This window comes from Panicum virgatum, chromosome 4N (assembly GCF_016808335.1).
Source record: "Panicum virgatum strain AP13 chromosome 4N, P.virgatum_v5, whole genome shotgun sequence".
Lineage (NCBI taxonomy): Eukaryota > Viridiplantae > Streptophyta > Magnoliopsida > Poales > Poaceae > Panicum > Panicum virgatum.
Genome location: NC_053148.1, coordinates 47,967,131 through 47,988,393, shown reverse-complemented (window position 1 = coordinate 47,988,393; position 21,263 = coordinate 47,967,131). Strand labels below are relative to the sequence as shown.

Here is a 21,263-nt window from a genome sequence, read left to right as displayed (position 1 = left end):
TGTTTTTTTTTTTTGAAATGGAAACGCATTCCATATGCATTAGACATCTCCAGGCATATCGCCAGATACAAGATTACAAATAAAGTCTGGTGCGTGATCTAGCCATAAGCTAGTATCAGCAACACCTGAACTCGCCCCATGAGCAGCCAGATAGTCAGCAACAAGGTTACAACCCCTCTGGCACTTCAAAACATTATAATTAACAAACTCACACACCATCCTACTCTTTATTTCCCTAAATAACACTCCTAGATCAGAAAGGTCATACTCCTTGGATGTCAGAGCTGACTTTAAAATTTGAGCATCAGTTTCAATCAGCACCCTTTGCATTCCCAGGAATGCAGCTAGCTCCAGGCCTTTCATGCATGCAATGCTCTCAGCATGAAGAGCGGAAGATAGATCAGTCAGCGCGCCAGCCCCTGCTGCTAAGAAAACACCGTTATGGTCTCTGATAATACACCCCCAGCCGCCCATACCCGAATTCAAATGATAAGACTCATCACAATTTATTTTGTAGGAGCCTGCTGGGGGAGGCTGCCATTTCGCCTTCAAAGAAGGGGCTCTGGACGGAGATGATTTCTGAAGCTTCTCCATGCTCATCAAGTGATAGGTGACAGAATTGCAAATCTCTTCGGTAGAGCTGCATTTCTCCCCTTGATTTGCCTTGTTGCGAGCTGACCACCAGCACCAGAGCAAAAGTACAACCTTGATCTTCTTTTCCTCACTGAGAGATAAGATGGCTTCAATGACCTCCAAGGCTGAAGTTTTGCTAGCCAGAAGAATTCGCGTGTCCTCCAGGCACAAAGACCTCCATACAGACTTCACCCTTTTGCACTTAAAGAAGAGGTGTCCGCAATCCTCATCAAGGTGGGCACACATGGGGCAAATTATTTCAATATTCACTCCTTTCCTTATAACATTTACTCTGACCGGGTGGCTATTGTGAGCTAATCTCCACATGAACATTTTAATCTTATTAGTTACTTTCAAATTCCAGATTGCCTTCCAGATGTCACTTTCATGCTTGTTCTCTGATGAGGACGCATCTGCGCCGTTGTAATGATCCCGCCGCCTGACTGCCAACGCATACGCAGATTTAACAGAAAATTTTCCTTTTGGATCCCCATGCCATGCTAACGTATCCTCCCTTCCCTCATAGAGTGGGATGGCTAAGATACACTCCGCATCATCTTTTGAGAAAGTATCACGAACTAGGCGGTGGTCCCAGTTCCCTGTGACGGGATCAATCAGATCAGCCACCCTATGTAGAAGTGAGCCATTTCTTGGAGTAGATACCCTCCTGGTTGACTCTCTAGGAATCCATGGGTCATCCCATATATTCACTTGACTTCCATCTCCGATTCTCCAAATTATCCCATCCTTCAATAATTGTAGACCTTTCAACACACTGCGCCAAGTATAAGAAATACCATTTTTCACTTTTGCATTAAGCACATTTGATGAAGGGAAATATTTAGCTCTCAGGATCTGTGCACATAGAGAATCAGCTTGAGTTATTAGCCGCCACCCTTGCCTTGCCAGCATGGCCATATTAAAAGCATACAGGTCTCTGAACCCCAATCCCCCTAGTGACTTTGATCTTGTCAATCTCTGCCAGCCAATCCAGTGAATCTTGTTCAGTTTGTCTTGGTTGCTCCACCAATATTTTCCAATCATAGAACTCAGCTCATCACAAAGGCCCTTTGTGAGATCAAAGCAAGACATCGCGTATGTTGGAATTTCCTGTGCCACCGCCTTAATTAGAATTTCTTTTCCTGCTTTAGATAACAGCTTCTCCTGCCACCCCTGAATCTTTGCCCATACCCTTTGCTTGATATACTCAAAGGCAGATTTCCTAGATTTCCCGATATGGACCGGAAGACCCAGGTACCTGTCATTGTTTGCTGTTTGGTTAATACCCAGCTCAGCCATCATTAGAGCCCTTACTGAAGCAGGAGTATTCTTGCTGAACATTACTGTGGTCTTATCCTTGTTTATCACCTGGCCCGAAGCATTTTCATATAGGGATAGGACCCGTTGCAGATGTGCAGCCCCTGAAACTGATGCTTTGATGAAGATCAGAGAGTTATCAGCGAAAAAAAGGTGACTGACACATGGTGCACCTGGACAGATCCTAACTCCTTCAATTTGCCCTCTTCTTTCAGCATCTTCCATTAGAGCAGAGAAAGCTTCAGCACAAATAATAAAAAGATATGGCGATAACGGGTCACCCTGCCGGAGACCCCTTTGCGGCCATATTGTTTCAGTGCATTCCCCATTAATTCTAATCTTGTAAGATACTGTAGTAACACAGAGCATAATCAACCTGATCCATTTCTCCGCAAAACCCATTTTCCTCATGATTCTTTCTAAGAAGGACCATTCCACCCTATCATATGCTTTACTCATATCCAATTTAAATGCAGCTAAAACCATGTTTCCCTTCTCTTTTGTTTCACAAGTGGTGAGTCAGCTCATATGCAAGAAGTACATTATCCGTTATAAGACGTCCTGGCACAAAGGCGCTCTGAGATGGAGCAATAATCTTTGGCAATATGGACTTGAGTCGGTTGGCTAGCACTTTTGCAATCAGCTTGTACAACACGTTGCACAGACTTATTGGACGCAAGTCCTTTGCTATTTCTGGGCATCTGACCTTTAGAATTAAGACAATGACTATGTCATTCCATCCCATGGGCATTGGGCCACCATTGAGGACTGTCAGCACTTCCTCCTTAATCTTTTCACCAACTATGGACCAGAACCTTTTGTAAAAAACTGCAGGAATCCCATCTGGACCAGGGGCCTTTAGATCACCTATAGATTGCAAAGCTTCCCAGATCTCCTCTTGAACAAAAGGTTTAGTAAGCACCACGTTCATCTCATTTGTAATGCGTGGTGAGATGGAACGCAGCACTTCCGTCGTTGTGTGACCTGCAGAGGAAAGAAAAATATTTTGGTAATGGTTAGCAATAAACTCCTTCAGCCTTCTCCCTTCTACTACTGTTCCATCATCCCTCCTCAACTTCTTTATTGTGTTCCTCCTTCTCCTCTCTGAGGCTACAGCATGGAAGAAATGTGTGTTCCGGTCCCCCTTTGTAAGCCACACGGTATGAGCTCGCTGCTTCCAGTAAATGTTTAGTTGTTCCTGCAAGCGCTCCAACTTATACCGAAGAATATGTTCTCAGGACACACTTTCTTGACAGATTTGTTTCCTCCTGCACCTCTCCAATTCCTTCTTTACCTTGCTAATTCTCTTCTCCAGCTCCCCCAAGACGTTTCTGTCCCAATCATGGAGATCCCTCAGCAGAAGTTTATTTATCTCGATAATTTGGTCAGCCCCTGCAGCAAGTGCATCAGCCCCTGCCTTTTCCACCCTCTCCAAGCACTCCTCCTCTAACCACTTCGCCTCAAACTTTGGGGATATTTCACAAGAATCACCACGCAGCCTCTGCTCTCTATCTCCGGTGTCAATAATCAACAGCCTATGATCAGAGTGGCGCGGATCTCCGTTAACTACCCTAGCTAGCGGATTGGCTCTCCTCCAATCTCCACAAGCCACAGCACGATCCAACTTCTCCTTTATGTAGCCACCAGCAAGGTGGTGGTTGTTTCGCCATATAAAAGCATCCCCAATGAACCCCAAATCTTGTAGCCTGCAGTCCTCCAGTGCCTTCCTGAATTTTTCCATAGCAACCTGCGCTCTTGGCTGCCCGCCCTCCTTCTCATACCCAAACATAATTTCATTAAAATCACCCACACACAGCCATGGTTTTTTATATTTATTCCTCAGAATGCGCAGGAGCTTCCATGTCTTGTCTCTCTCTTCTACTTTTGGTTCCCCGTATATACCCGTAAAACGCCATTCTCTCCCATCCTCTTCCCTTACCACAGCATCAATATGGAGCCTTGACAAACTTTTCACTGTGAGATCAACATCTTTCCTCCAGAAAAGAGCCAAACCTCCACTCGACCCTTTACAATTTTTCACCATCAGATTCGGCATGTTCAACAACCACTTGAATTTCTCTATCCTCCTCAAATCCATCTTCGTTTCAGATAAAAAGAGGATATCAGGGGATTCCTACTTCTGGATATCCAGAAGCCCTCGAACTGCCGAAGTATTCCCCAACCCTCGGCAGTTCCAAACTATAATCCTCATTTTGCTTGGCGGAACTGCTCTTGCAGTCCCGCCTTTTCACATAGGATCTCTATTTCACCACTGCCCACTTCCGACAAATCTTCCATCATAGACAAATTCCCTACCCACTTCATTTTTTTGGGGCTCAAGGAATCCACATCTATCTCCTCCGGTAATTGACGCTTCCTGTCCACATTCGCACCCTATGCTGCAGCCTCTCCACCACTACCTCTCCTCTCACTTCTCTTTTTTTTGAAAGTTCCCTTCCTCTGAGAGCTAGATTCACGGACCCTTATTGATGTATCAAGGCCGGCACGCTGTGGCTGCCCCATATCTGCTTGGCATGCAACAGAAGCAGGGGCTGTTTTCTCTTCACTTCCCTCAGCACATATCATCTTCCCTTGCTGCACCACCTTTCGACCATCAATCTCCATCTCCTCCCCCACAGAATCCTGTTGACAGGGATCCTGTACTGCAGAACTCAACTTAGGCTTCCTTGAAAGGCCCTCCAAATTTAGCTCCTTTTGTGCATCGACATTTCCCTCCCTTTTTCCTGGGAGTTCCTTCTTCCCCATATCCTCATTCGTAGCCTCCCCACTAGAGGAACCTTCAGGACCCTTCTGATTTGTGTGGTTCTCCCCTACATTGGCCTTTGATGGACCAAAGTGATGTTTTTGCGGTAGCCCCCCTCTCCTGCCCACACTTGTGAGCTTCAGAGGGCTAGTTGACTCCTCCCCTTTCTCGACATCAGAAGTCACCTTAGCACTTCCGGAGTCTGATCTGATCGCACTCCTCCAACTTTGCTTACCCCCACTGCCTTGCCCTTTCTCCCATTTGCTCCCACCAGATCCACTTCCCTCGCTCACCCTTCCTCTGTTCTCCTCCAAAAAACGACGGCGAGAAAGCACTACCCTGAGTTCACCACTGTAAGGTTTCTTCTTGTCTCTCCACTTCCCAGATTCACAATATTTATCAGTGTGCCCCCAGAAGCCCACAGAGATAACAGAAATTTGGTAAGAATTCATACACCACCGGGCACCACAGCTTATCCCCTTTTGCGTTTAGCTCCATTGTCACACCCCTTTGAAGTGGCTTACGAATATCTAGGAGCACCTTCACTCTCAGGAAGTGACCAATGGCTGACCCATATTCCTCCGCCTCTACCTCCAAAAACGTTCCCATACTCTCCCCAATAGCAATTCCAGTATCTTTGTTCATCATACCTAAGGGAAGCTTCATCACTCTCACCCAACAAGGAGTTGTATGAAACTCTACCTCCTCCAAACTACTACATTCCTCAAACTCACTCACCACAAACAAATCGCCCCCAAAGTCCCATGGACCTTCTTCCAGGGCCCTTCTTCTCCCACCTGATTGCAAGAAAGTAATGAGAAACAGGTTGTTACCGAGATCCTTGCACTTCACACCCTTAATTGGACACCAGATTTTCCCCAAAGTTTGAGCTATCCCATCTGCTCTTCCGGGTTTATCAGCAAACAGCTTCCCTACCACCTGCATCTTACCGCTTCCACCCTCTTCCAAATTTAGCCAGGTTCCCTTCACTCCCCTTCTCTCCGCTTCTGAAAGGTGCAGACCACTCAATCTGATCCCAAGATCTTCCTCCTCCCTCACCTCCCGAAGCGCCATTCCTTTTTCAGCTTCCCCGTCCGTTCCCCCCATGACTCTCCTGCTAGGAGAAATCAGGAAGAAAACAGAGGGCAGACTATGCTAGGTGTGGAGGCTGGACAAAGATGATGATGTGGACTCAATGCAGAAAGGTGGATGGATGGATTGTGGCTTGGAAACAGACTCGAAACCCTAGAGCTGCTGCTGCTAAGGTTCGAGACCCACTCTGAGTCGCCTAGGTTCCAGAAGGAACGGGACAACCAGAGACCTCGGAAACGAGAATGTCCTCGTTGTGGGGACTCGTGTTCGGGGCGCCTGCGTCCGCGTAGCGGGCTGGTGCAAGCGCACATTCGCGTTCGAGTTTCTGATGAACGATGAAGGCACAGCCACCACGCAAGCACGGCCCGCCCGTATTGGGCCACCTGCGTCCGCGGAATGGGCTGGCGCAACGACGGGTTTCATCGATAACCTGGGCCAGCTTTCCGTTCAGAAATCCCACGCCACTCCATTTTTTTTTGAAAATGTTTTGATTTAAGTTTTGATAAATGTTGAATATGTTATGTCGAGATGTTATTGGAAAGTTTGTCAAAAATGGTGAATGTTGCATTTTTTTTCTTCAAAATTTGTTGTGCTGTGTTTCTAGAAAATGTTGAATCCATTCTTTTTAAATGTTGGGCTTAATAGGTTTTATAGATAGATTTACTCTTTTTAAGGTGACTTAGACTGTTATTAGATCCCATCTAGGATCGATCTGTGTGTCTTGTTTTGTTTTCGTTTTTTTTGTTTTGTTTTGCTTTTGTGTCTAGTGTTACAAGTGAAGACTTAGGAGATTGCAATATCTAAATCACCTAACGAGGAGACAGATCCAGATAGATACCTATCTTATCCATGTTGCGGAAGTTATATAGGCCAGTGTCCTCCATGTGGCAGTGTCCGATACGGACAAGTTGGTGTATCCAGTTCGATTGCAACTCGTTGTCGGAGTTCGAATCCGAGGAGGATTTGGCAGAGACGGTCGGTCGGTTTATAAGCACCGAACACCAACACGGCTCTGGGCCGTCGATTCATAAATAGCAAACTCCTTTCGCAAAGCAAGGGGCAAGCCGTGCGAAAGCACATCTCCATCATACGAACAAGGTGAATCAAGGGGCTCTGAGTATATATCTTATTACGGGGCACAGAGGTTGTTCAATGGTTAGCCAGATGATTTTTTCGAGCAAGGTCAAGCGCTACTAGCCGGGGAAGGCGCCCGACTGGCCGCACGACGATGCTGGCGATGACGATGTTGGCTTCCAGACAGCCCTGGGCGGCGCATTCCTTGAGGCGCAGAACGTGGCCGTCGAGGGACGACGGAACCCTATCGCGGGAAGAAAGACTGGAACGTTGGAGTTGAGGGCTGATTACAGCCGCGTACGATGCCAGGCAGAGATCTTGTCGACCGTCGTGGTAGTACGAAACGAGAGCGAGATGCAGGTGGATGATGCCACTGAGCTGGAGGCCTTGGAAGAGCGGAGGAAGAGGATAAGGGAGACGCAACGGCTGTTGTCTTCGGAGCTGGAGGAAGATCTGCTGACGCGGGAGGACGACGACCAGGACGTGATGGACATGGATCAGGTGGAATCGGAGTACGATACGGAATCGGAGGACCAGAAGACGGTGTAACGAACATGGCACCATTTATGCCATTTCGAGTGATTTTGGTGATCGAATGACAACGCAATCAATGAGAATAATGTTTTTACTAAGTGACCATTTCTAGATCCTAGGGATGAAATAAAAAGGCCATGCAAAGCAAAACACGAAGAAAGAACTCAAAAAAACGTTGAATTGGATGAGTTTTACTGAAATCAGTAGCACCGGAAGAACCGATGCCTATAGCATCGGTGCATCCGATGGTTCTCGGAAGATCCGATGGCCTGACTTTGGTGCAAGACTGAGAGCCTCTGGAGATCAAGTGAATAAAGAATGAAGCACCGGTTGAACCGACGGTGTCAAGAGAAGTGTTGGTGCATTCAACATACTATGTTCCAGAGACGTTGTCAAGCGTGCAGCAGCCAAGCCTTCAGCACCGGTTGAACCGGTGGTGCGTCGGAGCAAGGCGTCGGTGCAATGATGTCAGCAAGAGCAACGGCTATCTGCAGATCAAGTGTCACCGGAAGAACCAACGCCTAAGCATTGGATCAACTGATGGTCCCTGAAGGTGATGCGGCCATGTCAGAGAAGCCAACGGCTAGTTCAGATCGCAGAGTGACCGGAAGAACCGATGCACTATGCATCGGATGTTCCGATGCCTATGCAGAAAGCTGCTAACGGCTACAAACGGCTAGTTCGACTTGGATGCCTATATATATGAGCTCCCCCGGCCATTTGAAGTTTGCTGGAGTTGCTGAACATCCCACACACACCCAAGAACATCTCCAAGCCATCCAAGAGCATAAAGATCAAATCCTTAGTCCTTAGCACAAGCTTTGTGAGTGTTAGTGCAAGATTAGCTCTTGAGTGAGTGATAAAGTAAGGTTTAGATCCTTGTGCTGTGGTTCTAGAGTGAACCATCCTTATATCTTGGTGCGCCGGCCATCCTTGGAGCATTGGTGGCTCGCCGGCAAGTCAACGACCCTCCGGCTTGGTGTGGAGCGGCGTCGACGACATTGTGCGGGGGACGGAGACCCCTCCTTCATGGGCAATCTCACTTAGTGAAGATCGGGATCAAGGTGACCATGATTTTGTTCACGGAAGAGACTTGATTGCTGGGAAGCGATACTCTTCGTGAGTGCTTCAACAACGTGGACGTAGGGGCGCCTTTATGGCAATCCGAACCACGGGATAAATCCTCGTGTCAAGAGTTCGCTTTCTCTCATCCCTCCCATTAAGCTTCCGCATTTCATATTGCAACTTGTGTGCCTTTACTTTTTTAGTGTAATATCTTACTAGGATTGGCTATAGGTTGCAAAACTCTTTTGGGATGAGGGTTTCACATTAAGGTGAATTGTAGTTGCACATCTAGATAGCTTGATCTAGTTTAAGTTTTGTGCAAACTAGTTGGAGCCATAGGTTAAGTTTTTAATAGTGCCTAATTCACCCCCTCCCCCTCTTAGGCTAGAGCACCCGATCTCTTTCAATTGGTATCAAAGCCGGGACTCACTTCTCTCACAAAGAAAGCCAATTCCATTGGCAAATTTGTGTTTACCGGCCCATTAGATCGGTAGGCTTCACCGCCTAGTGAGTTAGCTCTTAGGGGGAAAGGATGGATCCTTTTAGACCCGCTCCACGGTTCGACGGCACGGGCTTCCAACGATGGAAGGTGTTAATGCAAGCCAATCTCCAAGCGACGGGACTAAACGTTTAGAGAGTTGTGAGTGAGGGCATAAAAAATAATGGTCAACAAGAGAAGCAATATGATATCACCGTAAAATGCATAATTTTGTCTTCTCTTAGTGATAATGTGTTCAATCGTGTTTATTCTTGTGAAAATGCTAAAAAGCTATGGCAAACTATCATCGAGAACCATGAGGGTACGGAGGGTGTTGCCAATGAAAGATATCATGTTCTCATTGATAAGCTTAATAGCTTTAAGCAACTTGATGATGAGAATGCCGAATCTATGTACTCACAATTGAATACTCTTGTGAATGAGGTTAATTCCTTAGGTGTGAAGCAAATTGAAGATTTGGAACTCATTCGCAAGATCCTTCACTCACTCCGAATGCTGGACTATAATTCGATGACAACAATTCTATATGAAAAAGATCTCACCACAATGACACCAAATCAAGTTCTCAACAAGGTGATTGCCCATGAGCTACACAATGACATCAAGACAAAAGCGTCATCTTCTTCACCAACACATAGTGCACTTGCATGCAAACAACTCAAGAAGTTGAAGAAGATGGCCATCAAAGGTAGCTCAAGTGATGAGGAAGAAGAGGATGCAAGAAACTCCTCAAATGATGATAAAGAGCCAATGCACCCCAACCTCTACAAGCAAGTAAAGAAGATGAACAAATGCTTGAAGGAAATCAACTCAATGGGGTATATGGTCTTCCTCAAAGAGGGGTTCACCATCAACTCATGAAAGTTGAGAAGAAGTTCAAGAAGAACAAGCAAAAGAAGGAGAAGAAGCCCAAGCATGAATCTTATGCCATATTTGGGGAATGGGTAAGCGGTGGTGAAGAATCAAGTGCAAGTTCAAGTGATGAATCAAACAAGAAATTCACCACTCGCATGGGATCATCATCCAACACTTGCTTTATGGCCAAAGATATGGATAACGATGTAAGTGATGATGACTCCGACTCTCCTTCAATTGATGAACTTCTTGACCTTGTTCATGAGCACCAAAAAGTCATTAAGAAGCAATCGAAGAAAATCAAAAACCTTAGTGCTCTCAAAAATCTAAATGCTTCTCTTGCTACAAATTTTGAAGATTTGATGTGCAAATTCAAATTGCTTAGCAAGGAGCATGAAGAGCTTAAATTAAAATTTGAGAGTATTAATGATACTAATGACTCTTTAGAAATGAAGCAAACTATCCCTTGTGCAATTCCTATCTCTAGGGTAGATGCTTCAACTTCTTGCATTGATTTAATTGATGATTCTTACTCTAACCCTTGCAATGAGAAATGCTATGAGAATGTTGTTGTAGAATCATGTGATGATCTCATTGACAAGGAAAATGATGAGCTCAAGTAAGAAGTGGAAAGGCTCATGAAGGACTTGTATAGATTGAAGGGCAAAGGCATATAGAGCAATGTCCAACCTTCTCAAGATAACTGTGAAGACATGGTGAAGAAGTTTGAGAAGGGGTCCATCGTGACTCGCTCAAAGTGGCACAAAGAAGGCCACAAGTCCAACAAGTGTCCTCAACCAAGGAAGAAGCTTCCGGATTAGAAGAACAAAAAGAAGCTTACAATCAAGAGTTCTCTCATCTACACCAAGTCCAACCGGAGGAACAAAAGCAATAGCACCTCCTATGTGATAAAAAAGAAGACCAATGGTAAGGTGGTTGCTCACAAGGTTGGGAAGAAGGAAAGGAGTTGGAACCACTCTATTTGGGTATAGTCTCTGGTGCACCTAGTGATGCTCCCCAACCTTATACTCATCCGCCCGTCAGTCAAAGAGAGGAGAGGTAAAGCAGAGGAGCGAGACCCGCCCGCGAGCGAACTCGACCGGGCGGGGTGCAGCCCGAACGACGTCATCCTCCAGCTACGCGGCGGGCTAGTGGCCCCATGAGCAGCCCTCATTGCCATGTCCTCACGTGGATGGCGGCGGCGGAAGCGGTGCTGAGGGCGAAGAGGACGACGCCCAACTACACGGAGGAGAGAGCTGGCAAGGGAAGGACAGAGCTCCCACGACATGGCGGCCTGCCACCGATGGCGGAGAAGCTGTGTGGTGGAGCGGGGCCAGGCGGGTCGCTGCATCCTGGTGACGACGACATCAGGCGGCATGGCCGGAATGCTGCCCCCGTGACTCCAACGGTAACCGGAGGCGGCGCGGATGGACCGGTGATGGAGGGGGGCGGCGCGCGGCCGTCGAGCGCCCCCAATGGTGTGGCGGCGGCTCGACACCCCCAGGGTGCACCTCCGCAGCCGCGCACTCACACTCAAGGGTAGTGGTGGTGGCAGCGCTGGAGGAGAAGATGGGGGCGCTAGGCCTGACGCACGACAGGGGCGATGAAGATGGCCGCGCTCGCGGTGGATCCCAGCGGTGATGGGCGATGTAGGTCCCCTGCTGCTACTTAACCACGATGGCGCGGCGGATCCGATGGATCGCCCACGCATACTACGAGGGCACTGCTCCCGGCGGAGGGAGATTGATCTCTCCCCGGGGGCAGCGCGAAGGTAGCGGAAGCCAGAGGCCTAGGGTTAAAAGGTAGACTCGTGATACCATCGCCATCTGCCGTTCACCGTCCTACTGCTGTTCATCAGCAAGAAGTTGCTGATTTTGTGTATTCGGACGCCTTCACTAACGCTTTGGACCCGTGCCCTTCTCCACGGCTTCGACCACGTGCACCTCGACCTCGGCTACTTTGGCACTAAAGGGCTATCATCTGCATGAGCTACTCCAGTCGAAGCCCTCGGCTACTTTGGCACTAAAGGGCTATCATTTGCATAAGCTACTCCAGTCGAAGCATGAGCACTGGCATTCCAACTGCGAAAGGATATTTACATGTGTTCTCCGATCTGTCCGTTCACATTGCTACACTACGATTGCGGGGGATGTTAAAAGTATATTAGGCAATTCTAGTTATGGTTAGTTTAGGATTGATCGTAATCCCAGGATAACCTTTCTTATCTCTAATATGAACAAGGCTATCTTGCCGAAGATCATGCAAGTTAGGAACTTTGGGCGACGAGGAAGAACAAAGTGGACACATCTTGTGAACGAGGACACTACGTATGTATAAACGGAGCCGCTTCTTCGGGAAAAAAAAATTCACTGCGCCCGGGGCCGGCGCTGGTGCGCCTCCGGTCCCGATAACCACCACCTGCTTTTGGGCTCACATCTGACGACTCTGCGCCCTTGCAGCCAGCTCGGCTCCCGTGCAGGTGCAGCACCCGCTAGGCTCGTGGCTCGGCTCCCGTGCCAGATTCATCGTCAGATTAAACAGGGTGCGCTCGATTCACCGGGGGGGGGGGGGGGGGGGGCGCCCTGGACGCACTGAATTTTTTTCCCCGCTTCTATTGGGTCAGGTCTACCCAATATCTTGTGTGACAACCTGCTAGGTTGCATCGATAACCTGGGCCAGCTTTCCGTTCCTTCAGAAATCCCACGCCAATGCCGCGTCACAACAGCAGGCAGGCAGGATTCATCGGTCCATGATTGGCCTTCGGCCCAGGGATTCGCAGGCCGGGCTGGACGGAACAACGGCCGCGACTGCTTTAAGAGTCCAAACGACGGTAGCGCGACTGTGGGCAAGCCAAGTGGGGGTATGGCTCACGCCGATGGTGCTGTTACGTACGGGACGGGACGGGAATGATGAGTTGGTTAGCGAGCGCTTCATCATCATCACACGGACGCGGGCCACAACACGCTGGTTAGCAAGGCGTGCGTACGTCTGGCCTGATGATATCGTGCCGTACGTGACGGATTGCCGGGTTTTAGATGATGGTATATCCTGCTCTGGCTTCTCTTGATAATCCAATGTCGTCGTCTAGGCACAACTATAACACAGCAGTAACAGAGAGGGATTAATTAAGAGGTGTTTGGATCCATGTACTAATAATAAAACAAAGTGCTAAAGTTTAGCACTATTGTATCCAAACGGGGGAGTGGGCTACTAAATTTTGGCCGAGGCTCAAATATTTTTAGCAAAAATATAAGTGCTCTAAAATTTAATTTAGCACTCAAAATTAGCTTCTCCAAATTAAACAGACCAAAGCAGCAATCGAGTTCGGTTCGGTGACCGCTCCTGAGGCGACACACTGCACTGGTAACTGACAATGCAATGCAAGTAGTGGCAGGCCATTGGTCCACCTGGAGAGAGAGAGAGAGAGAGAGAGAGAGAGAGAGAGAGAGAGAGAGAGAGAGAGAGAGAGAGAGAGAGAGAGAGAGAGAGAGAGAGAGAGAGGCGCCCCCCACTAGTAGTGGAGCGGGGTTTTTTCCCCCTAGGGCATAGTGGGGCGATCCATTGGCATTGTGCTGGGTGCACTAGCCAGTCCCGGCACCGGCAGTGGTCTTTGCAATTAAGATTAGGTTTTGGATAGGGCAATCAGAGAAACACCCAAGAGAGACTGATGGTGTCGATCGATATGGAGCCATTATCGACGTTGATGCGACACGGTGATGGCGAGGCTAGCTGGAGAGAGGGCCTCCCGGGAGAGAGATGGTGTTGGTGCATGCTAGTGCTGATGGTGCGTGTGCAGTGGTGACTGGTGACACATGAACACATACATGATCAGCGAGCAGCAACAATCGGTGGAAGTGTGGAACGGCCGGCCGGTGTGCCGCGTCCACGTTCACCGGAGACTAGCGTATCAGCGTCGCCCACGACCAAGAAGAAGACGGGCCTGCATGCATGCGCATAATCTGCTGCCTTGGACAAGTGATTCCTCCACAAGTTGGTTAAGTGAAGTAGTGATCACACCTTTACACTCACGGATTCCCCACTAAGCAGCTGACGAGTGTGCTTGTACGTTTAAATCAAGTTTGTCAAGAGCATGTATAGTCCAATGCTAATGCTACTGAAAGATGTGTATTTAATTAATTTGATGACACTGAAGATCATGCTGGTGCTAGCTAGAGAGTCCAGATGACCGAAATTAGCATATATAAAAGAGCCACAAGGTTTAGAAACACACAAGGCACCTCACAAGGAAGGTATATACGTATATATCTAGCTTATACTTCAGGCCCCTGAATCAAAGCCATGAGCTTATTGTAATTACAGCCGTCACTCGTCACATACTAGACTACGTATACTAGCACTGTAATATATGGTACATGCATCATCCATGGTGCCGAGATGCCGACCGGCCGGCCGGCGAGGTTAAGCAACTAATTAACGAACTCGCTGCTAGTTGGGGAACCGGCAGTCGCGTCGTATCTCGCCGGTGGCGGCCGTCTTGACGCCGATCCTCCCGAGCTTGGTGACGGCGGCCACGAAGTCGGCGAAGAAGGCGCCCTGGTTGGCCGCGTAGGCGTCGACGGCGCCGCGGGACCTCTGGTCGCTGTACAGCACCTGGTCGGTGCCCAGCAGGCCCCTGCCGCCCTGCAGGTTCCGGTAGAAGGCGTTGTCGAAGCCCCCCGGCGAGGGGTCGAGGAACGCGAAGCCGCCGCCGGGGTTGGCGCCGCAGGTGGCGCGCAGCTGCGACGCCAGGCCCTGGTCCATGCTCGGGTCGCTCCCGATCCTGTACTGGAAGAAGGGGCAGTCCGCGGCGCCGAGGGTGTGGGCACCTAGGAGGGCGACCATCTCGGTCTGGTTGAAGCCGAGGCCGGAGAAGAAGGCGTTGAGCTGGTCCAGGTTGAAGTTGACGTGCGGGAGCACGACGCTGCCCCTGGTCGACACGCGGCCGTCGTACCGGCCGAGCTCCACCTGGTAGTACGGCCCGCCACTCTGCAACGAGAATGCACTCAGCGATCAGAGAGTTAGTTACATGGATGTAACTGAAAAGATTTCTCCTTTTTGTATGTGGCCTATCCGAGTGGCAAGGAATACGTACCTGGACGACGGACTCCCTGGCGGCGAGCGCCAGGATGTCGGCACACGACACCTTGTTGCGGCACTGCGGGTCGCCGTCGACGGCGGCCTTGGCGCTCAGGACCGTCTGGAACCCCTCCCGCTTCAGCGACTGGTTGTCGCTGTGCCGCCACTCGTCGTCGCCGTTCGAGTTCACGATCATGATCGACGCATCGCAGCCCTGCAGCCGAGGTGCTCGATTGATCATCATCGGACGACGACACGATGGCACAACGACACGGCCGGCGAGACGACCCAGTCGAGAGCTCGATCATCAGTCAGTCAGGGTGTGCGTACCGTGATGGCGCAGTCGTGGAAGAAGAGCCGGAGCGCGGCGGGCGCCGAGATCTGGGACTGCGCCATGGACTGCCTGACGGAGCCCCGGACGATGCTCTCCAGGTTGGGGCAGACGCTGGCGTAGTAGTCCGTCCTCAGCTGCGCGACGGCGGACGGCGGCACGAACGCCGCCGCGGACACGACGGCGGCGACGAACAAGCCCAGCTTTCGGCTCGCCATCGATGATAGCTAGACTGCTAGCTAGTAGCTACTCCCTCGATCTGCAGCTTCTGCTTGGCTGCTCCGCTGGTGCGTGCGTCTTCCAAAAGCGTGGCAGCTGGCCGTGGGTAGCTCTAGCTGGTGATTTCGTTCGGTCGAGGCGGGGTTTGAAAGCGATGGCGCGCATGGAACGGAGGCTGCATGGGATCTTATAGGCTGGCTCATACTGACGTGTGGCGTCCTCTCGTCCTTTCGAGGTGCCCATGCGATCAACTCGAGGACGACAAATATCCCTGCAATTGAAAAGATATTTTAGTTTTATTATCTCAAGTCAAATTAACTTTTCTATACTTTGATGAAGTTCATGGAAAGTCACCATCGTCGAATTTATAACATCAAACCAGTCTTAATAAATTATCTATGGAGTCTTACTATTACTAATTGGAGGGTTTTTTTTTAAAAGAAAAATTTGCGGGAGCACCGCTATGTCATTTAAGATAGGGGAAGCAAGCGGGTTTGGAGGCTCTTTTGAAGTCTTCATATGAAGCCACATAGGATCCTAGGCAGACACTCTAAAAAATAGAGAAATACTAAAAATTCTTACAAAAATTAGAAACATCCGACCATCAATTCAACAACTCAAATCATAATAGTCATTGGATATGTTATCTTTTCTAATAAATTACCCACCTTTGTTATTATGAGAATAGACTGAAGTAACCCCCTAAATATGTATCTAAATTACCCACCTCTGCCATTATTAAAAAAAAATCTAAAGTAACCCTTTAATTTTTGTGTAAATTACCCACCTATGTCATTATAAAAATAATGCAAATTACTCCATAAGTTTGCATATAAATTATCCAATTATGTTATATTAGAAGTTAAAGTGACCCTAAATCTGAATCTAAATTATATAACTATAACAAAGTATTAAAATGCACCAATGAAAGCGTTTGGATGCTCTAGCCTAAGAGGGGGAGGGGGTGAATTAGGCACTCTTAAAACCTTAACCTATGGCTCCAACTAGTTTGCACAAAACTAAAACTAAAACAAGCTATCTAGATGTGCAACTACAGTTCACCTTAGTGTGAAACCCTCATCCCAAAAGAGTTTTGCAACCTATAGCCAATCCTAGCAAGATACTACACTAAGAAAGTAAAGGCACACAAGTTGCAATATGAAATGCGAAAGCTTAAGGAGAGGGATGAGAGGAAGCGAACTCTCGACACAAGGATATATCCCGTGGTTTGGTTTGCCACAAAGGCGCCCCTACGTCCACGTTGTTGAAGCACTCACAAAGAGTATCGCTTTCCGGCAATCAAGTCTCTTCCGTGAACACAATCACGGTCACCTTGATCCCGATCTTCACTAAGGGAGATTGCCCACGAAGGAGGGGTCTCCATCCCCCGCACAATGTCGTCGACGCCGCTCCACACCAAGCCGGAGGGTCGTTGACTTGCCGGCGAGCCACCAATTGCTCCAAGGGGCCGGCGCGCCGTAATACAAATGTGGTTCACTCTAGAACCAGCCACAAGGATCTCAACCTTGCTTGTTCACTCACTCAAGAGCTAATCTAGCACTCACACTTTACAAAGCTAGTGCTAAAACCTAAGGATATGATCAATGAGCTCTTGTATGGCTTGGAGGTGTTCTTGGGTGTGTATGAGATGTCTTGGGACTCCAGCCAACTCAAAATAGCCGTGGTGAGGCGTATATATAGGCCACCAACTCAAGAGAGCCGTTACTAGCCGTTTGCCAGTTTTCTGCGTAGGAATCGGAACTTCCGGTGCATAGGGCATCGGTTCTTCCGGTCACTCTGCGCTTTGAAGTAGCCGTTGGCCTCTCTGACACTGCTGCAACAACTTTAGGGACCATCGGTTGATCCGATGCTTAGGCGTCGGTTCTTCCGGTGACACTTGATCCGCAAATAACCGTTGCTTTTGCTGACGTCATTGCACCGACGCCTTGCTCCGACGCACCACCGGTTCAACCGGTGCTGAAGGTTTGGCTACTGCACGCTTGACAACGTCTCTGGAACATAGTACGTTGAATGCACCGACGCTTCTCTTGACACCGTCGGTTCAACCGGTGCTTCATTCTTTCTTCACTTGATCTCCAGAGGCGCTCAGTCTTGCACCAAAGCCAGGCCGTCGGATGTTCTGACAACCATCGGATGCACCGATGCTATAGGCATCGGTTCTTCTGGTGCTACTGATTTCAGTAGAACTCGTCCAATTCAGCGTTTCTTTGAGTTCTTTCTTCGTGTTTTGTTTTGCATGGCCTTTGTACATCATCCCTGGGATCTAGAAATGTTCACTCAACAAAACCATTAGTCCCATTGATTGCGTTGTCATACGATCATCAAAATCACTCGAAATGGCATGAATGGTGTCATGTTCCTTACAACCAATATAAATTCTAAATTAATATTTCTATCATTATCGGTATATTATTTATATATTGCTTCTATAAAAATAATATCCATGGTATGTGTCACAATGTATTCATGTGTGATATAAGAGATAAGAATACCAATTCACAAATAAATAATTCAATTAAATATATATCAAACACACATGGAGGTGTGATATAATTAAAATGAAATCTATTACAACAACCTATAATATTTAACTTTAGTCTGTCTAGTGTTGCAGTTATTTAGTATTTTAAATGTCGATATATATATATATATATATATATATATATATATATATATATATATATATATATATATATATATATATATATATATATATATATATATTTGATCAGAGTTAGTCTTCGAAATTTGAGGACAAAAACTAAAACACCTTACATTTTGGAACAGTGTTAAGGCACTGGAGTTTGATCAAAGTAACATATTCATGTACTCCGTATCATGAATAACCGACTAGTTATGTGCTGAATTATCCTAAAAGGTTGGTAATTTGAGACAGTAAAGCTTATCAACTGTCAATCAACATCGATTTTTGGAGCCATAAGATGAAACCGACGGCATGGCGCCATCATAGAGATTCAGGATGATCCGTGTTGGTTAAGCAGTAGCATGTATATAGAACCTTTGATTTTATAGAGACATACACTTGCTTGATGAGTTCGTCGATTTGCCACAACTGAAGCAAGCGAGCGTTTTTTTTTTCCTTGTAAAGATAGGAGATGGGAGTGGTGAACTGAATTCCTTGGTCGAGGCACCGTTTCGCCCGTGCATACCAGAGGTACAGTGATATTTGTAGGCTTGTTAGTTGTTACCCTGCTGTTGAGAAACAATACGAAATTGTGCAGAGAATATTCTGCCAATTCCACCTGCTATACTTACTTGTAATCTTGCGATGCTGCAATAATGACAGGTCACATTCATTGTTTCTAACTTTCTGTATCTTGAACCATGCATTGGGGGCTTTTGGATTGTACACAATTACTGTATAAACAAAGACATGTTTCTCACGGGCCGGATCTAGTCCGTGGCCCAATAAGCGGCCCACAAATTGCATGGCTCAAATTAATTAATTTTAAATTAATTAGATTGTCCTTAACGTCATATATTAACGAACGGAGATACTAGCACCAGTTAATCATGCTCTGCTAGAATTTTTTAGAAACATAATTAATCATTTGATGAAGTGTTAATATTTGGTATAGGAACCATAGATAATCAGTTAATCACAAGGAGGGTTGTATTATACACATCAGGCCCCATGAATCAAAGCCATGAGCTTATTTAATTACAGTCTTTATATACTATACTAATGGTACATGCATGTATCAAACGTTCAATGATGTGCGTCGTCAAATTAACCAGCCAGCGGCGAGGTCGATCGGCTGGCCGGTAGCAACTAGTTGGGGAACCGGCAGTCTCGGCGTATCTCGCCGGTGGCCGCCGTCTTGACGCCGACCCTGCCGAGCTTGGTCATGGCCGCCACGAAGTCGCCGAAGAAGGCGCCCTGGTTCGTGGCGTAGTAGTTCACCGTGCCGCGGGACCTCACGTCGGAGTAGAGCACCTGGTCGGAGCCGAGGAGCCCCTTCCCGGCCTGCAGGTTCCGGTAGAAGGCGTTGTCGAAGGTCACCGGCGAGGGGTCCAGGAAGGCGAAGCCGCTGCTGGGGTTGGAGCTGCAGGTGCTGCTCAGCTGCGACGCGAAGCTGGGGTCCATGCTCGGGTCGGTGCCGATCCTGTACTGGAAGAAGGGGCAGTCCGCGGCGCCGAGGGTGTGGCCGCCTGGATTCGCGCGCAAGCCACAAGGGTCGTCACGGTCATCAGGTCAGGCTGGCGACGTGGATCGCAAGGGGAGTGGAAGGCAAGTGAGGTGATGACTGAGTCTGAGTGAGCAGCTAGCCGTTTACCTGAGAGGGCGATCATTTCAGACTGGGAGAAGCCGAGGCCGGAGAAGAAGGCGTTGAGCTGGTCGAGGGTGAAGTTGGCGTGCGGCAGCACGACGCTGGCCTTGGTCGACACCCTGCCGTCGTACCGGCCGAGCTCCACCTCGTAGTACGGCCCGCCGCTCTGCGACCAATGCAATGCACGCGTGCAGGGAGTTAGCTAGTGGACGTACTACGAAAGTACGAACCGTATCCGGCCAGGCCATCGCTGGTGAATCATGAGTGGCTGGGTGCTCGATCGGCGCTTGCCTGGGCGATGGACTCCCTCGCGGCGAGGGCCATGATGTCCGCGCAGGACACCTTGTACTGGCACTGCGGGTCGCTGTCGACGGCGGCCTTGGCGTTCAGGATCACCTGGAACCCCTCCGGCTTCAGCGACTGGTTGTCGGGGTTGCGCCACTCGTCGTCGCCGTTCGAGTTCACGATCATGATCGACGCGTCGCAGCCCTGCACGCGCGCGCATCAGATCAACCACCACTACCAGATAGTCGAATTAATGGATCAGTGGATCTGTCATCTGTGGATGCAGCCTGCAGTTTGATGATGAGTCGGTAAGCAAGAAAGAATACGCGTACCCTGACGGCGCAGTCGTGGAAGAAGAGCCTGAGCGCGGCGGGCGCCGAGATCGGGGACTGCGCCATGGACTGCTTGACGGAGCTCCGGACGATGACCTCCAGGTTCGGGCAGATGCCGGCGTAGTAGTACGGCCTCAGCTGCGCGACAGCAGGCGGCGGCATGAGCGCCACCGCGGACACGACGGCGGCGACGAAGAAGCCCAACCCAAGGCTCGCCATTGATGTGCTAGCTCTCCTTCTCCCTGCAGATTGCTTAGCGACGGCTGTTGCGTGCGTGCTCCAAAAGTTCGTGGTTTCAGAGGCTGTGGCTAGCTAGCTGGTGATTCCGTCCGATATCGAGGTGGGTTCGAAGGCGATGGTGCATTGGGATGGAGGCCGCATGGGACTTATATAGCACGAGCTGGCGTACTAGCGCGAGGCTTCTTCGTCATTTTTAACGCCCATTTGGACCAACTTGAGGTAGAACAAGTCCTTAATCTGCTATGGTAATTGGAGTTTGATCCAAGTTATATGTGTTCGTAATGGTTGAACAGATGATACCCGTGACCAAATGACACCTCGGTTTAACTAACTAGCCGCCAGGAATTCTGAACCAAGGCACCGACTCTTCAGCTACGGTCACACGCTTAATAGCTGCTTCCTTCGAAGTTCAGGTTCAGAAATCAGGGTTACGAACTAATAGTCGCGTCATCAAACTTCAGACTTGCACAAATGCAGCTTATTCCCTAACAAAATATATGTGCTACTTGACTACTTGAGGCATTTGAGTAGTATAAAACCTATTCTTTATAAGCTTTTGATGACTTTGTGAATTAGACACAACTTGATGGATCAACATGCTTCATTAAAAAACAGATTGAAAAAATCAGGGCTA

General features: G+C 48.5%; 2 protein-coding genes and 1 pseudogene across 2 annotated transcripts; all 3 read right to left on the bottom strand.

The window, feature by feature from the left end:
• Nucleotides 1–11: 11 nt before the first annotated feature.
• Nucleotides 12–5,821, bottom strand: LOC120669493 (annotated as a pseudogene).
• Nucleotides 5,822–14,016: 8,195 nt separating this feature from the next.
• Nucleotides 14,017–15,629, bottom strand: LOC120668625 (peroxidase 45-like). Its single transcript, XM_039948366.1, has 3 exons — nt 15,240–15,629; nt 14,926–15,123; nt 14,017–14,819 (listed from the first exon to the last, which is right to left on the bottom strand). Exons 1-3 carry the CDS (start codon nt 15,456–15,458, stop codon nt 14,280–14,282), a joined length of 957 nt encoding a protein of 318 aa, XP_039804300.1. The 5' UTR covers nt 15,459–15,629; the 3' UTR covers nt 14,017–14,279.
• Nucleotides 15,630–19,100: 3,471 nt separating this feature from the next.
• Nucleotides 19,101–20,738, bottom strand: LOC120670619 (peroxidase 45-like). Its single transcript, XM_039950764.1, has 4 exons — nt 20,390–20,738; nt 20,064–20,261; nt 19,779–19,938; nt 19,101–19,653 (listed from the first exon to the last, which is right to left on the bottom strand). Exons 1-4 carry the CDS (start codon nt 20,606–20,608, stop codon nt 19,274–19,276), a joined length of 957 nt encoding a protein of 318 aa, XP_039806698.1. The 5' UTR covers nt 20,609–20,738; the 3' UTR covers nt 19,101–19,273.
• Between the last annotated feature and the right edge of the window lie 525 nt (nt 20,739–21,263).

What these genes read in the sequence shown, in the direction of transcription:
- LOC120670619 (XM_039950764.1), bottom strand. Translation starts at nt 20,608, where the DNA reads ATGGCGAGCCTTGGGTTGGGCTTCTTCGTCGCCGCCGTCGTGTCCGCG. An exon ending in CGAGGGAGTCCATCGCCCAG is followed by an intron (nt 19,939 to 20,063) that starts GCAAGCGCCGAT and finishes CATTGGTCGCAG; the next exon opens with AGCGGCGGGCCGTACTACGA. An exon ending in TGAAATGATCGCCCTCTCAG is followed by an intron (nt 19,654 to 19,778) that starts GTAAACGGCTAG and finishes GCGCGAATCCAG; the next exon opens with GCGGCCACACCCTCGGCGCC.
- LOC120668625 (XM_039948366.1), bottom strand. Translation starts at nt 15,458, where the DNA reads ATGGCGAGCCGAAAGCTGGGCTTGTTCGTCGCCGCCGTCGTGTCCGCG. An exon ending in TCCACGACTGCGCCATCACG is followed by an intron (nt 15,124 to 15,239) that starts GTACGCACACCC and finishes CCTCGGCTGCAG; the next exon opens with GGCTGCGATGCGTCGATCAT. An exon ending in CCAGGGAGTCCGTCGTCCAG is followed by an intron (nt 14,820 to 14,925) that starts GTACGTATTCCT and finishes TTCTCGTTGCAG; the next exon opens with AGTGGCGGGCCGTACTACCA.